Raw genomic sequence first — 17,839 nt, 5'->3', positions numbered from 1 at the left:
GTGTGTGTCATTACAGGTAAAGTGAATTTCTTATAGGCAGCATGTGGTTGGGTATTGTTTTTTTAGTTCATTCAGTCATTCTATATCTTTTAACCGGGAAATTTAATCCATTTACATTCAGTGTTATTATTGATAGGTGAGGACTTGCTCCTGTCGTTTGCTTTGTGGTTGTTTTCTATAGCCTTTGTTTCTTTCTCTTTTATTATTTATCTTTGGTTTTGTGGTTTTCTATAGTGACAAGTGTCGGCAAACTTTTTTTTGGGCCGGAGTAAATATTTGTGAGCTGAACACTCTGTGTGACAACAACTTACTTCTACTGTTGTATTGTGAAAGCAGCCACAGATATTATGTAGATGCATGGACATGAGTGTGTCCAAATAAAACTTTACTTCCAAAATGAAAAATCTGGCCAGATTTGGCCTGCAGGCCATAATTGGCTAACTGCTGATTAATTCACTTGTTTATATCAGATGGACTCTTGAATATTTATTCTTCGGGTTATAATTCTTTGGGATATATATTCTTTGGGTTACTCTTATTATCAGGAGCATGTTGCTTAATTTTGTTTTGTTACTCAGATTGTTCCAGTTTTGGCCATCGGGAGATCTTTCATTTGGCCCTTTTAATATACCCCCATCATTGTGGGTTTATTTATTTATTTGGAGCACTTTCTTACCTATTGGCACTCTTTAGATCTTCTAGGGTCATCTTACATGTTTTCTGTCCCAGCCCTAGAATTAGGCATTTTCCTAGGGAGCCCTAGTTTTTTTCATTGGAGAGTGATATTAAGAAACCATGATCTATATTGCAGATGTGCTCATTGATACTGGGGTGTGACTGCTTCTTGGCCCTCTCAGAGGAAAGATGTAGGAAATATGTGTGTGCTGTAACCCATGTATACATATATTATATTTCCATGTTTATATGTGTAAATGTATTAAAGTAAACATGAGTTTGTACTGATATCTCTGGCTCCAATTCAGTATTCCAGGGTTTATTCTAATCTTCTGCTTTAGCTTATTTATAGCTTTTTTTTTTATATCAGCCAGTGAGAAAACTAGCTTTCTTTTCCTGTCAGTTATTTACATATTTACTCAAACCTAGTGCATGTGTAAAGTCATTTTTTAATTCTCTGTACCTCTGTGAAAAACAATTTTATCAGCTAGAGCAGGGTATCCCAACCCCCTGGTTATGGACTGGTACCAGACTGTGGCCTGTTAGCGGCTGGGCCACACAGTAGGAGGTGAGTGGTGGGTAAGGGAGCATGACCACCTGAGCTCTGCCTTCTGTCAGGTCAGCGGTGGCATTAGATTCTCATAGGAGTGCGAACCCTATTGTGAACTGCGCATGCGAGAGATCTAGGTTGTGCGTTTCTTATGAGAATCTAACTAATGCCTGATGGTGTGCGGTAGGACAGTTTCATCCTAAAACCATTCCGCCCGTCACAGAAAAATTGTCTTCCATGAAACTGGTCCTTGGTGCCAAAAAGGTTGGGGACTGCTGAACTAGAGTACAGTATTTGTATACTTTGTCTTTATTTTGTCCAGTTAAAACACAGTTTTCTAGAGTTAGGTGGATCAGCTTCTTTTCCCTATCTCTTGTATTTAGGTTGTATCTTGCATCTGTAATAAACTGAGATTCATTTGTGACTGAATACTTTCCATCCTAGGAGTCCCTGACACCTTGGTTGATTAAAAAAAAAAAAAAAAGGTCACTTTGTTTGTGTTCTACAGCTCTGTGGATTTTGACAAATGTACAGTCCTGAATCCACCCCCACAGGACCACACAGAACAGTTTCATCACCTAAAGATTCCCTTGTGTAGCCGATTTTTGATCATCCCCTCCTCTTCTGGTCCTTGGCACCTGAATGTTAGATTCATTTATGTTGCTGTGCCAAGTAATAGTTTGTTCCTTTTGATTTCTGAGTGGTGTTCTGTTATATGGATGAACTTCAGTTTGTTTATCTGTTTCCTTTTTGAAGAATATAGTTGTTTCTAGTTTTTGGAAATGATGAATTAAGCCGCTGTAAGTATTCATATACAGGACTTTTTTTTTTGTAAATAATATATTTGGCCTCATTTCTGCTGCCTTATTTAATGCTTTTTGGCTTTTATGCTTTAATACAATTTCATTTTTGAAACTTTCTTTTGCAATATAGACCTTATTTCCATCTTCTCATTTGATTTGAAATGTATATTTCCTCTTTTTATTTCTATGTGTTTTGTGTGTGTCTTTCAAACACCTTTATTGAGGCAAAACTTATATATAATAACACACATTTTCAGTGTAAAAGTGACTTTTCACAGATGTATACATCACCACCCAAATCCAATTATAGAACATTTCCATTTCCCCAGAAAGTTTCCTTATGGCCTTTGCAATCACTCTCACCCCCATCCCACCATCCACCCCCACACGCAGCAGCCTCTGATCTGGCTTCGGTCACCGTAGATGAGTTTGCCTGGTATGTATTCTTCTGAGTCTGGCCCCTTCATTGAGCATAATGCCTGTGAGTTTCTTCCAAATTGCTCTGTGTATCATTCCTTTTTATTATTGAGTAGTACTTCTCTGCACAGATATGCTATGGTCTATTTATTCTGTTAAAATACTTACATTTCTCTGGGTTTTGTCTATTATGAGTAAAAGTGCTATGAACATTGATCATGTCATTTTATGGGCGTGTGTTCTGTCTTGAAAGTAATTGTTTTGTCATTACACACAAACATGTTACTCTAGTGATAAAGGCAAACATCATTCAGTTAAGTTTTCACTCTTCTTCATGTTTGATCATTTCCTACACTCATTATCTTAACTTGGCATTTAAAAAATCACATTATTATAGTTTTGCTTTCTATTTTCACATTATATATGCAAGTAATCCTTTGAAAATCATTTAATATTTGCTTTCAATTTGTCATAATTACAATGATTACTTAAGCCTCAACTTCAGATATTTATTTGGTATCATTGTATAACATTAATCCTAGTATGTATTGTTACTACACCTTCTCCAGTTTTACGTTAAAAGTTTAGGTTTAAAATTGTTCTCTGAAGTACCTGTTTGAGTCGTGTTTTAAATGGACAATTCATATTTTGTCCCCTAAGACATGAGATATCTTCCTCCGTCCTTCTCATCTGAAGTACCACTTGGGCTATGTAATTCTTGAGTTCAGAATATTTATTGCTTCAACAGGTGTTCTGGAACTTAACATTCTGAAGTTGTCCTGATTTTTGGATGGGGGAGGGCTGGGGGATGAGGCAGATAATTCATTTTTTGAAATGAAGAAGCTTTGCGAGGGTAGAAATAAAGGTGATTTATTCTCAAACTCCCCTTCCCCCATCACTGAAATCTTCTTTTGACCTGCAGACTTAGGACATAGATTTCTTCTATTATGACTTGATTAGTATTTCTGTCCTGTTTTGATTTTTTTTCTCTTTGTTGGACTTAGATTGGGTGGATCTCTATTAACTGTCCTAGGTATCTATTCTCATTTTCCTTAGTGCTTTCTTTAAAATCTCTGTGTCCTTTTCTCCTGCTCTCTTGGACAGCTTTTCGAGTATGTTGTCTACGTCGCTGGTGTGGTTTCCTGCATGTTGGTTCTGTCCTTTCCTGGTTCCAGTGGGAATTTTGTTCCCTTGCTTGCATTTTCTCTTTGATTCCTTTACATCCTTTCTTATGTAAATGAATTGTTTTTTCATTTCCGCTTCCTTCTCAACCTGTTGATTTCATTTCATCATGTATCTCTTCTTCTCTTTTAAAAACAAAGGTCATATTTTCTGTAGTATTGGAAGACACACCACAAATACTATTCAAAAATATACAGTAGTACTCTTCACTGGTGTGACTGTACTGAGAATGTTTTAGTTATGATCATGTTCTTACGTTTAAAAAATTTTTATGACCATGTTGTGTGATGATGCTGCTATTACTAATTTTGTTTGTGTGAGGTCTCTCTAAGCGTAGTGTTTTCCAGCAGAGTGGACGTGAAAATTCCTGTTGGTCTCTCTCACCACAAGGATGCCACAGAGTCCCCCAGTCAGACCCTTGCCCAAAATCTAGTTTGGTTTACATGGCTCTGAGCCAAACTTCTTGGTCTGACAGCCATTTCCCTTGTATAGTTTTGCTGTGCTTGAGGGGAAAATCCTCCTGTTTTTACCACCTTATTGTGTGGCTCGATTATCTGAAGCAATCTAAGTCTTCTGGACTTTGAACAGCGCACGCCAAGTTGTTCTCAGAACTTGCTCTCTTTATCCTTCTCGAGGACTTCATACCCCAAGTTGTAACCATGGGGTGCCTGTGCCTTTGTGCCCCAAGGGAGTTGTCCCAGCATGTTGAAAGGTTGCAGAAAGAAAGGTCCTCAGGGATATGGGGTTTGAGGTACAGAGTTAGGGAATGAGCTGTTTCTGGCTGGGGATGGCCGCTCTGGTGTATGGATGGACAGAGGCTGTAGGCATGGATGTCTTCGTTCTCTGTTCTTTTTTCTTGGCTTTGCTTTTTGCTCCCAGAGACCAAGACATGTACTAGTAAACCCAAAATTTCTCAATCCAGTGCCATCTGTTGGAAAGATATCCCTTCAGCAGTCTGCAAAATCTTTGATTGTAATCCTGGGTTCCAGAGCGATGGCAATTGTATATATTGTGCTGGTTTGGTGGGAATCTGGGGTGGGGAATATGACTGGTGATGAGTCTGTTTACATTTGGACCAATGAAGAATTGAAGCAGAGGGAGAAGAGGCCCTGTGGCTGGCATGGTAGGGGCTCTAGGAGAGGCCAGTGCAGGAGGCTAATCAGAAGTAATGGAAAGATGCTTCAGGACTTCAAGGAAATTGGCAGGAATTGAGGGGAAGAGCCTGAAGCTGCAGATATGCTGCCAGCCTTGGTCAGGTTGGGCCCACTGCACAATGAGAGGTATGTGTAATGTGGTCGCTAAGAGCATGGGATTTGGAGCCAAGATGTATTGGACGAAGTCTTAGCTGTCCTGTGCTTACCGAAGTCCATAACTTCTGGGTGCCTCTTTTGTCCTCTATATAAAAAATAAGAAGATAAAATTACCTACCTTGCTGGGTTATTTTGGAGAGTTAATGTATAGGGATCAAGTACAGCAGTGGCTGGCCCTTAGTCGTGCTGAATCAGTGTTAGGTGGTGGTGGTGGTATGTTATCAGCCTGCTAGTGGAAAGGCTGAGGAGGAGGGGGTGTTCTCCCTTGCTTGGAAGGCCCCTCACTGCTCCAGTCCTTCTCATCTCTACAGGTTGAGTTTGCTCTCAGTTTAAATTGTCCTTTCTTGGAGGAGCCTTCATGACTGTTCTGTTTGAAATAGCTCCATTCCTGCTGCCATTGTTTCTCACAGCGCCTTCCTCTTTGCCATCAGAGTACGAGTCGTATGAGTCCTTTTTTTTTTTTGAGACAGAGTCTCGCTCTGTCTCCTAGGCTGGAGTGCAGTGGTGCCATCTCGGCTCACTGTAATCTCTGCCTCCTGGGTTCAAGGGATTCTCCTGTCTCAGCCTCTGGAGTAGCTGGGATTACAGGCATATGCCACCATGCCTAGCTAATTTTTGTATTATTAGTAGAGATGGGGTTTCACCGTGTTGGCCAGGCTGGTCTCAAACTCCTGACCTCAGGTGATCCGCCCGCCTCAGTCTCCCAAAGTGCTGGGATTACATGTGTGAGTCACCGAGCCTGGCCCAGAGTACTTTTTGTAATTTGTTACTACGTATTATGTTGTGCTCCTTCTGTGTTTCCCACTAGCCTGTGAGCCATGATGGCGGTCTGCGAGGTTTCTTGTTGCACACTGGTGCCTCACGTATCAGTGATCCTTGAAGAGTTGTTGCATGCATTACTTCTGTGAAGCCATTTCCTTCCTCAGTATCCATTCCTCTTGTTGCTGTTCCAGCGGTTGATGCTTTGCTTGGCCCTGCCCTGTTATAATAGCTTCTCACTGGCAAGGTGTGACTAGGAACTAAGGCTGTTGGAGTCAGATGAACTTGGGTTCAAATCTTGGTTAACCAGCTACGGACTGTGTGATCATGGGAAAGTTACCTGCCTTCTCTGAGCCTCAGTTTCCTCCCTGTCAAATGAGGAGAATGATATCCAGCTGGAAGGCTGGGCGTAAGATGAAATCTAACACCTGAAAGTGATTTACACAGTTCCTGGAACTATGCATATGCCAGTCAAGATGACTGTTATCATTATTAATCCTACTGAGACAGCCATCCAGGTGGCATCCTAGTACCGGTAATAATTGCATCAGCATTTCCCTGCCCCCCACCTGCAATAGAGCAGAGTCTCACTTTAGCAGGGATCACGGAGAGTACATGTTAATGAATTGTTTGATTGAACTCTGAGGAATAGTTCAGCATCTCAGATTGCTTATTTTTGAGAAAAGAAGCTGGTGGGGGTGTGTACACAGGATTTTCTAATATCATTCGTTCATTCATTCATTCATTCATTCATATGTGCAAATAAAGGGAAGAGAATTAATTATTGTTTCCATTTGGAAGGACTGAGCTTCAGGTGAAGCAAGTGGCCTGTCCCGGTAGAGTTGGGGGTAGAGCATCAGGAGACAGAGCTGCCAGGACCAGGGGGGCGAGCTCTCTGGTTGTTTTTTTGTTTGTTTGTTTGTTTTTGGTGTGAGGAGTTATGAGACAATGGAGGAGGTTTTGGGGAAGCTTAAGAAGAAAGGATTTCCCAGAGAGAGAATGTTGCAGTCATATGCAAGGTCAAGTCCTAAACGACTTGGGCTTTTCTTATCAACAAAACAAATTAGAATTCAGATTCTGTTTGAGGTGCTCCTGAGAAGAGGAAAAGAGAGTCAGAAGCCTACACAGAGATGTATAGAAGATTAGGTCCCAAGAGATGCCGGAGATCAAAGTATGCTGGGCTATTTGGGAGCCAGCTTTCCCCTGAGTTTTGATGGGTATTCCAGTGTTTCAGGAAAAGCAGTGTTTTCTGAACCTGCAAAAACCTTGTGTTTGTTTGCTTTTTTAAATTGGGGGTGAAACAATGTATATAAAAGCAGTTTTGTCAACTGAAGTTCATATGTATCAGAGTCATCCGTTCATCTTGTAGTGATCTTGTATCTTAGTTCTTTCAGTTTTTCTTTATTATTATGTATTTTACAGATGGGGATACCAAGGCCAGAGAGGTTGGGTGACATGCCCAAGGTCATACGGATAGAAAGTGACAGAGCTAAATGTCTTCCTCCACATGCCAGGCTATTAGAGATGGTCCTGTTAATACTGCTCATCACTGCTATTGGGTTAAGTAGAAATTGTTGACAAGCCACCCAGTAGCTTTGTGGATGGAACCAGAGGTAGAAGAACTAGCCTTGATGTCTGCTATAAAGCTACCTATGACTCTGTGATTGAAACCTCCAGTGATTTGGAGGGAACAAACTAAGCTCCGCCTCCAATGTGGCCCCAAATAGCCATCTAGACCCTGCACCCTTGCTAACCCTCAGCTTTTCCTGCAGCCCAACTATGCATAGCCACCTTCTATACATGGACGCACTTATCTAAGTAGGTCTACTCACTCTTCTTCCCAGGGAGGAGTTGACTGTTTTAAGGGGTCATATTCTGAAAGGTGGAGGAATATTCTGTCTTTAGACACCACCAAGGTTTGTGGTCACAGGAAGCTATGTAAGATTACTATGGAATGCAAATATACATAGTTGTGTATTTCCCACAACAACCCCAAGAGATAGGCACTGTTACTTCTGCCTTGCTCTATGAGTCATCTGAGGCCCAAAGAAGTTTAGGAACTTGCTCAAGAACACATGATAAAAGGCACAGCAGGGGATTTAAAACAGATCATTTTGTTACAAAGCCCTGCTCTTAAATATTTTACTAATGCCATTTTGATAAGTGTTATCTATTCATCTACCCATCCATTTATGAACCCACCTCCGACCTCATCTTTTCATCCATCCCACATCTGTCCATCCATCCATCCATCCATTCTTTTATTTATACATCTAGTCACCCATACATCCCACCTTCCATCTATCCATTTATCCATTTATCCATTTATCAATCCATCCACCCACCCATCCATGTGTCCACCCATGCACTCATCCATTGTATTGACTGTTTGTCTAACATGGTCCTCCACTTCATCCTGGGGAAGAAATTTCTCCATCCCGGGAAGTGAGCATTCATTTTCTAGAGCTGGAGGCCTCCATGAGAATACACCACATCCCTTAGCGCCCAGGAAATATCTGGGCGCTGCTGCTGTTCCTAGGTTGGTGTCCTCACAAATGCTGCTGTTTCAGGCAGTGTCAGGTTGCTTACTCTCTTTCCTCCCTCAGTATACCTGTAGAGAGTTTCTCCCTACAGTGTTCACAAAATGAGCAAAGCTGCAGACTCTTCCAGAAATCCTTGGCATTCTGAAGCATTATTACAAAGGAATACTCAGTAACCCCATTCCTTAACCCGAAGGTTGGATATTGGATTAGTTAAGCATGATTTTACTTTTTAAAAAATGTTACAGAGTTTATATATTATATCTAAAAATTATCTACAAAATCTAAAAGACATGTTCACAGGACATTTAATAAGGAAACAAATGTTGATAACGGATTTAGATGGAGATAAATCAATTAAGGAAGCAATTTAAATTGTCTATGAAGAGGCAGTATTATAAAGAGGCAGTATGGTCTAGTTATTTGCATATTTATTAAGTGCAAAGCAAAGAAAGTGGTTTAATTATTTTGCATAGTCTCTGTTGTACAGAAGCCATTGATGAGACGATCCCACTTTTCAAAGTTTTTTTCTTTTAGGATTAAAATTCCAAACATATTAAAATTCAAACATGTAAACATAAACAGCCATATAAATTACCCCGTGTATTCATTACCCATCTTCAACAATTATCAACTATGACTGTACTCACCTTTGCTCACCTGTTTTATTTTTCTTTTTGTAAGTTTTAGAGGCTTATTCCTCACTTGACTTAATTTTATTGGGTCAAAATTCCATTCTAGAAAAGCATATTATATTGACATTGAAGTAGAATAAATTTTTGAATATAACTGCTTACTTTTTCATTGAAATTTAGCGTTTGGGGTGTATAACATTGGGAATTTTCTACCTTCTTTTAATTGAAAAAGTTTCAAATCTACAGCAAAGTTGAAAGAATATTAAATGAACCCTCACATAACCTTCACTTAAATACAACAGTTATTAGCATCAGGACTGGCATTTTCCAAGTGTATTTTTTCATGGGATTACATAAAGACAGGGGAGGTTTTCTTGCCTTTGAAGACATGTAGACAGTAGCTCATGGCTTTGGAGCCTGACTCATGATGGTTCACATCCCACCAGTATCGCCTCTGAGCTGTGCATGGTAGGTGAGTTGCCCTATACGCAATATCTTCATCTATCAAATGGAAAAATAATAGTGGTGTATACCCATGGGGACACATGAGGTGCATAGTAGGTACTCAATAAATGTTACCTATCTCTTTGCCTCCTAGCTGCACCTCTGTGTTGCAGCTGGGGGAGCTGTGTGGGGAGAACTAGACATTTTCAATTCAAGTCCTTTTTGGTCACTATGGAAGATTTTTGCAGTTAAGAGAGTTAGTATGGCCTAGTGAGTAAGAAGTGAGAGTGGCTCAAACTCCAGTTCTGCCCTTACCATTCTGGAACTTGGTTAAGTTACTTGGTCTCCCTGAGCCCTCATTTCTCTATAAATTGAGGATGGAAAAATACCTCATTGAGTTGTTGTCCAGGAGAAAAAGAGATGGGAGAGTCTATGCCCAGCATTTAGTGTAGTGTCTGCCTCATAAGCACCCAATGAATGTTACTGATCATCGGTATTATTATAAGTGAGGATAAATTGGCATAGTACCTCCCATATAATTGCTCAATAAATGTTATCTGTTATAAATAAGGATGAAGAACTCACACCAAATTGGTCTTTAATAGCCTGCGTCTACTTTGGTGCAATGAAAAGAATACAGATCTTTTGTGAAAACTTGCAATGCAATTTCAAATAAAAGTAAGCCTGGATGGACATGTGGCTACCACCAGCTGGGCGTGGCATCTAGAGTGGTCATAGGAAATGACTGCATGTGCCTTGGGTTCCATACAGTGATGTCATAAAATAAACCAGCCTTCTTGAACCCTTCTGCCAGTGTTGGCTTCTGGCATTGAACAGCTCGTGGCTCACACTCTGGCTAGGGTAGATGCCTCTATCCCAAAGGCTTTATGCTGTTCTTGTTGCCTAGAACTGACTTTATTCCTCTCTCTCTCTCTGTTTTCTGATCCTCTCGTCTTGTATCGCAGGTTGAAAGGATTGTAGACAAGAGGAAGAACAAGAAAGGAAAATGGGAGTATCTTATCCGATGGAAAGGCTACGGGAGCACAGAGGACACGTGGGAGCCGGAGCACCACCTCTTGCACTGTGAGGAGTTTATTGATGAATTCAATGGGCTGCACGTGTCCAAGGACAAGAGGATCAAGTCAGGGAAGCAGTCCAGCACCTCCAAGCTCCTGCGTGACGGTCGAGGCCCGTCTGTTGAGAAACTCTCCCACAGACCTTCGGATCCTGGAAAGAGCAAGGGGACCTCCCATAAACGGAAGCGAATTAACCCTCCTCTGGCCAAGCCAAAAAAGGGGTATTCAAGCAAGCCCCCTGCAGGAGGCGACAGGGCTGCCAAGACAGTGTCTTACAGGACTACCCCCAGTGGTTTGCAAATAATGCCCCTGAAAAAGGCTCAGAACGGGATGGAAAATGGGGACGCCGGCTCTGAGAAGGATGAGAGGCACTTTGGAAACGGGTCCCATCAGCCTGGCTTGGATTTGAATGATCACGTTGGAGAGCAAGATGTGGGCGATTGCGACGTGAACCACGCCACGCTGGTGGAGAACGGGCTCGGTTTGTAGCTTTTCTTTCTCTTGGGTTTGGCTCTGGCCATGGCAAAAGGGGAGCTCTGCCTGCAGCCTAGGGACATACATAAGACCCCCCACCTCCATCCCCACCTCTTAGCTCACCGGTGATTCCCCCTTCATCTGTCTCACCTAGAGCTTTGTAGAATCGGTCATAGGCCCGTGTTGGTTACAGACCCTCATGCATGTGGGGGGGCTAAGCCTCTGATGCTCCAGCCAAGATCTGGAATGGGTCCAGAGTTCCAGACTGTACTTCAAGACACCCAAGGCCATGGTAACCCCTCTAGATCCACCTCTCTGAGGGCAGCTCAAGTCCTCACCCCCAGGACCCAAGACATGTGTCCTTAGCGGGCCAGTGCCTCCCAGGTCACGGTGCAGAGCCCTTGCTTGCAGCCTCATCATGCCCCCAGCAGTGTAGTCCAGAAAGGTGGGGTCTGGGTTGGGGTCCACGCCGTCTTCTCACATGCAGTGTGGACTTGGAGTTCACCACGCCAGCGCCTGTGCTGCAGTCTCTTGCCCTTCTGCTGTCTCTAGGTTGGATGATTGGCCTATGTTAGGTCCTGTCTTAGTCTGTTCAGGCTGCTGTCACAAAACACCTTAGAGTGGGTCATTTATGAAAATTAGAAATCCAGTTTCTCACAATTCTGGAGGCTAGAAGTCCATGATGAAGGCACCAGCAGGTGCTGCATCAGGCGAGGGCCTGTTCCTCTTACCTGGTACCTTCTGTGTCCTCACATGATAGAAGGGGCAAGGCAGCACCTGTCAGCCTCTTTTATAAGGGCACTCATCCCGTCCACAAGAACGGAGCTCTTATGAGTTAATTACCTCCTATAGGCCCCACCTCTTAATGTTGTGATTGCATTTTGTGTTAGGTTTCTTCATATGAAATTTGGGGGAACATAACCTTCAGACTATAGTGGGTCCTAAATGCTGTCTTGACCTCATCCTGCACTAATTCTTTCAGTTTGCACCCTCTTACTCTAACACAGCCTGCGTGTGTTGTGTTAGGTTATGGAATTCCTCCTTTTTCCAAAGTCTCTATAGGCAAAATTAAGGAAACAGGAGGTAATGACCCATGTAGTTCATGCTCCCAAACCTGAGATTTCCTGTGTAGTCACATTGCTCCTTACCTAAGTCCTTCATGGCATCAGTCTTTCAGGTTAGCTGCCCTTGCCAGTTATGTGCAGTCCTTCACTTCTCAGATACCTGTGTGTCTACCTGTTGGCATTTGTCTCTTTGGCTGCCAGAGACCCAAGCCTTGGAATGTCCAGAAATCTTACAGGAGTGTGGGCAACCATTGCCCAACAGGGCAGGGCCATCAGATTCCCTGATGAAACCAGGGTGCATGTGGGGACAGGGATGCTGGGGTGCAGGCGGAATGGTTAGAAGGGCTCACAGAAGGTTGGGGTGATGAGGCCAACGCACATCAGTGTGACGATGGTAGATTTAGAGTCCAGAATGTGCAGAACTGGCTCCCCTGCGAGAGTTTGCTGTCTTTAGGGACTCTTGCTGAGAAATCTGAGCAATCCGCATTGAGGCGCCTGTTTCTCCAGAGAGAGGAATTTCACCCAAACAGGATTTACTTAGCATCTTTGCCCCAGACTGACTCATGTTTCCGTCTGGGGATCCCTGATGCTGACGTGAGTGTGCCTGTGAACATATGTAAAAGCTGTTTGTTTTAGAAATCCATCTCTCGAGAAGAAGTGGGCTCGTGTAAATGGGGCTTGGCATAAACACCCGTGTTTGATGTTGCTGTGACGGCTGCCGGCGGTGGCGGAGTTCCCTGTCTCAGGAAGGGTGGCGAGGGGAGCTTTTGTGGCCCCTTGGGTGCAGGGGCAAGGCTCTGGCAGGGTTCCCTGCATTCCAGCTGTTAGCAGCCCCCTGCCCTGCTCATATGGGGCAACCCAAGAGTAAAGCATGAGGGAGGAAGATTTGCTGACTGTAGCTGACAGTCTGCAGTGTGGAGGAGAAAAGCCAGACTCGCAAAGGTCTACATGAGGGTGTGCCTCTTGTGCTGTGCAGCCTTCTGCAGTGAGGCAGATCTGCCAGCTCTGTGCTCTTCACCCTTCGGCTTTGCTGATGCCCCCTGGTCCATGATCTGGTGATAAGGCATGGTACCCCACAAGCAGGGGAAACGGGAGGGCCAACCTGTTGAGATCGGTTGCTAGTCCTGTTAGCTCCAAAATGCTATTCTAGACCTTTCTTGTCTCTGATCTCTTATCTTCCTCATGTTTGCCTGATGTTGTACGTTCTCTACTCCTACTTGAACTATGCCGGCCTCTATTTTATTCTGTTTTGTCTGTTTCAAAAGGACTCTTTTGCTTAATCACATCCCATAGCGTTGGTGCCCGTGAGAGCCTGCTGTAAGGTTAAGGCACTGGCTCTCAGATTCTGCATGTATTAGATTACCTGGCAACTGGTGACAGATGCAGATCCCATGGAGTCTGATTTCCTGAGTCTGGGGTGGAGCCCAGGAGATGGACTTATAACAAGCTTCCTGGGTGACTCTACTGCATTTTAAGATGAGCTTTGTGGCCAAATTTGTGGGGGGTGGGTTCTTGAAGTTTCACATCAGGTGTCAACTTAATTCAACTCAATACTGATTTTTTGATCACTTCCTAAGAGTTATTCAGCATGCTGGGTGCTCGAAGTAGAGTAATGAAGAGATAGATATGTACTTTTCCCTCTGAAACTTACAGCTTCCCTCTGAAACTTGCCAGGAAGTTGGAATGCTGGCCTCTGGCCCCATGTTGAGAAGGTGCCTGAGGCTGGCTCCATGGAAGGAGTAACACATGTTACATACATGTGCTTGGCTTCACCATACCCGCAGTGACATCTTCTGTGATCACTGGTGTGATAATTGTCCCAGCCATTAGCCTTTCACATTCTAATCAGAACTAACTTGTTAGCCAGGTTTGGGGGAACTGGGAAGACAAAAAGACTGAGAATACTTGCCTGAGAGAGAAGGAGAATGTTGAAGAGAGTGGTTTGAGGTTCTTGAACAAGACTCAGGAGAGAGGGGATGCTGTGGTTCCAGAACTTTTCAGCAACAGGCCAGAGGTGTAGTCCAGCAAAACGTGTTCCCATGTGTGTTTTCAGCCAGAGGGAAGCTTTACTGAAGCCAGTGTTCATGCCCACGTAGCCCTGAATGTCCTCCTTCCACCCTCTTCCCTAACCTCACCTTCCCTGATCTGGACTGAAGGATCCAGTCTCCAGGGGCTCAAGGGTGAGCCCTGGGAGTTTGCAGCACAAAGGAGGGCTCATCTTAGCCCAGCAGAAGGGGATGGGGGATCCTGGCTACAGTTGCACAGCATTTGTTTTGGGGGTGGGCTGGTGCTTTTTATATGGTTTTAACTTCTCTTTGGTGAGTTAAGGTTCTGCATACAGAACAGCAACTTATGTAACATGTTACTCATTTACTGCTGACTTCTCTGATCTGCTGTGGAACAAATGCTAAATTGGGGCTCTGGCGGGTGGCGTTTTGGTTTCAGACTGCGTTTTTTCCCCAGCAGTGTTTGTGGGGCATGTGCAGCCGTTCTACTCTGCTCTTGATTCTGATTCTTTGGCAATGAGTACTGGCTTTGTGGTCCGGGGCCCATCTGCCTCAGTATCCCTTGGGGAGCTTGTTAAAATGGGCTCTATCCCAGTTGAGTGAATCAGGATCTCAGGGGGGTTGGGGGTGGATTTTGCACATTCATGCTGAATTGTAGAAGTCACAAGTGTATACAAGAGCTCCAGCAGATGAGTTTGGTTGTAAGAGATGGTTCATAGATCCGTTTGTTGGTAAATCTATCTTTCCTCCCTGGATGTGAAGCTTGTGAGAAGAAATGTGATCTGGTCCTTCAGAGTTTTAAAACCTGACATAGCGTCTCTGCCTTGCTTGCACTTTCTACTAGGCATCTCTCTCTCTCTCTCTTTTTCGAAAACTATACCGGTTTCATCGGTACAGAAAAGCCTGGTGGGTTTGCTAACCCTTGCTGTGGTTCTGGCGTGGTGAACTGCTTAGCGCTCTTGTCTAAACAGGCCAAAGCGTCGGTGTTTTACGGATTCACATGAGCCTTTAACCTGTGAAACGTCTCTAACTAGGAGCCATCGTTTCTCTTTGAGCCCTAGAATAGCATAAAGACTTGCAGCGTTCTCCAAATTACCAGGAAGGTGATGAGCATCACTGTTGATGCCAGGCTTGTGGCCCCATGTCCACATTTCTCAAAGGATGTTTGAGATCCTTTTCCTTGCGTCTTGATGACTGTTGTCTGCTGCACAGACGTTGCATCTCACACATTGCATGATTCAGTGTTTGCAGAATTATCTCTACCATTGAACGAGTCATCCCACACAACACACGCAACATTTGCCATTTTCTCTCCATTGATCTTTTAAAATGGTCTCAGCTTTCACTTCTAGAACGTCTGTTTATCTCTTCCTACTCACTTTTTCAATATGATTATCATTTTTCCCTGTATTGAGCATAATAGAGAACCGTGTTTTAAAAGCACTTGGGAAATAAGTGCAAGCATGGGAAGTGCCCCATGGCTTTTGAGAATCTAGGGGCTCCCAAACTTGGATCCAGCATCAGAGTCCCCTGGAGGGCATATTGAAATGCAGACTGTTCAGTCTACCTTCAGCATTCTGATTTAGTAGGTGTAGCGTGAAGCCTGAGAATCTGCACCTCCAGCAGAAGTTCCTAGACGCTGCTGTTGGTCCAGTGAGCCCAGTTTCAGAACTACTGCTCTAGACTAATAAGCCCTAAGATGGTGGGGATGAAAATGCAGATGGTGTTGTACCTGCCAGGTGGTGATACTGAGGTAACTTGAAGTGCTTATGCTCTGCACCTGGAGTTGGCATTCATAAGACTTTGTCAATGGAAAGTTTGTGAAATGAAAAGCTGTAAGGTTGAAAATTTTAGAGTGTAAGTACTTCCCTGAGATGAGGCCTTGGAGTTTCCAAAGTAATTTGTGTGATCCTCATGGCCGCCGTCCTGAGAGGTAGTTGTTCTACCTGTTTTATAGAGGTGGAGACCGAGGTTACAAGAGCCCAGGTTGGGATTAGGAGAGAAACTCAGGCAATTTGACTACAAACTTAACTATAGAACTGGCCTCTATACCATACCATGGCCCAGCTGGATTCCAGGCAGTAAAATTTTCCTAAGCCCTGATTGCTGACAAAAACATGTTGTGACTAGGGGAGGGTCAGGAGTGCTTGGTGGCACTGCTTGGTGGCACAGGATGTACTTCTTTGATACCCTCTTTGTTTATTTAATTATTTATTTATTTATTTATTGAGACGGAGTCTTGCTCTGTCACCCAGGCTGGAGTGCAGTGGTGTGATCTCGGCTCACTGCAAGCTCTGCCTCCTGGGTTCATGCCATTCTCCTGCTTCAGCCTCCTGAGTAGCTGGGATTACAGGCACCTGCCACCATGCCCAGCTAATTTTTTTTGTATTTTTAGTAGAGACGGGGTTTCACCATATTGGCCAGGATGGTCTCGATCTCCTGACCTTGTGATCTGCCCGCCTCGGCCTCCCAAAGTGCTGGGATTACAGGCGTGAGCCACCGCGCGGCCGACACCCTCCTTATTTATTGACAGATGGGTGTGGTCCTTCTGAGGCTGAAATGCTGTGACTAACTCCATGCCACTCAATTTGAAAACCTAGATAAAATAATCACTTCCATAGAGAAATACAACTCAACAAAACAGCCTAAAGGAGGGCTAGAAAGCCTGAAGAGAGAAATAACTATTAAAGAAATTGGGCCAGGAGCGGTGGTTCACGCCTGTAATCCCAGTACTTTGGGAGGGTGAGCAGGTGGATAGCTTGAGCCCAGGAGTTCGAGACTAGCCTGGGCAATATGACAAAACCCTGTCTCTCCAAAAAAATACGAAAATTAGCCAGGTGTGATGGCGCATGCCTATAGTCCCAGCTACCTAGGGAGCTGAGGTGGGAGGATCACTTGTGCCCAGGAGGTCGAGGCTGCAGTGAGCTGTGATTGCGCCACTGCACTCCAGCCTGGGCGACAGAGCGAGACTCTGTCTCAAAAAAAAAAAAAGAAATTGAATTGATTGTTAAAAAGTCCTCAGAAGAAGTAAGAAAGGAGGAACACAAGGCCCAGAGGGTTTTGCAGGCAAATCTAAACATTCTAGAATAGATCATCTGACCACATATTCTAGAGCAGATAACCCCTCCCTTATCCAAATGGTTACAGAGAACAGGAAAAAGAGAAAATACTCCCAGCTCCTGTGATGAGGTCAGTATGACCTGGATTTCCAACCCAGACAAAGAGAGGAGGAGAAAGGCAAATTATAAGTCAATCTCACTTCAGAATGCAGTAGCAAAAGTCCTGAATAACCTTCTGGGTTTATTACAGTTCCCTTGATACTTCCTCAAAATTATGACTGTTTGAGAAACATCTCACTCCTTGCCCTGAACTAAAGGTAATGACCCCAGTTCATTACCTTTAGAATCACCACTGCTTCTCTAGGTGCCGAGCTTGTCTCAGAAGAGGCCCAGGGAAACTGGCTCAGGAGGGCTCTGAGTGTCATCGGCATTGGCCCCACACTATCTGGTGAATCACTGAGAGGTCAGGAAGGTGCCCCCGGGGCAGCCTTTTGTCAGCACAGGTATCCCTGTATCCACTTCCCTGAGCCCAGCTGTTCTTCCTGACACACTTCAAGTACCCACCCCAAGGCCAGTACACTTTCACTAACCTTTTTGATTTTTACAAGCAGATGATTTTTCCAAATCAGGAACAACAAAAACTTGAGGATTTTTTAATCTTTTGTCTTTCACAGTGTGTCAAGTAAGGAACTTGTGCTAATGAACTAACTTAAAACCCTTTGACGTGGTGGTGTTAAGACCTTGTCCAACTTGGCCACTGCCGCGTGCATGCAGAAAGTGCCAGACTGTGATGGGAAATCTGACTCTTTAACCAGGAGCAACTTGACCCATGGCAGATCCAAGGG

The 17,839-nt window shown here is 43.9% G+C and overlaps 1 protein-coding gene across 1 annotated transcript in view; it reads left to right on the top strand.

The window, feature by feature from the left end:
* CDYL2 (chromodomain Y like 2) overlaps nucleotides 1–17,839 on the top strand; it is a 211,182-nt gene that overhangs the window by 113,365 nt on the left and 79,978 nt on the right. Inside the window, exon 2 of the mRNA XM_033219103.1 lies at nucleotides 10,281–10,872. Coding sequence (XP_033074994.1) covers nucleotides 10,281–10,872 — 592 coding nt within the window. The remainder of the gene's footprint in view (nucleotides 1–10,280; nucleotides 10,873–17,839) is intronic.

The sequence above is a fragment of the Trachypithecus francoisi genome, unplaced genomic scaffold, assembly GCF_009764315.1.
Source record: "Trachypithecus francoisi isolate TF-2019V2 unplaced genomic scaffold, Tfra_2.0 Lachesis_group10, whole genome shotgun sequence".
NCBI lineage: Eukaryota > Metazoa > Chordata > Mammalia > Primates > Cercopithecidae > Trachypithecus > Trachypithecus francoisi.
Note: the sequence above shows the minus strand (reverse complement) of the source record. Positions and strands in the feature narration are given on the sequence as shown.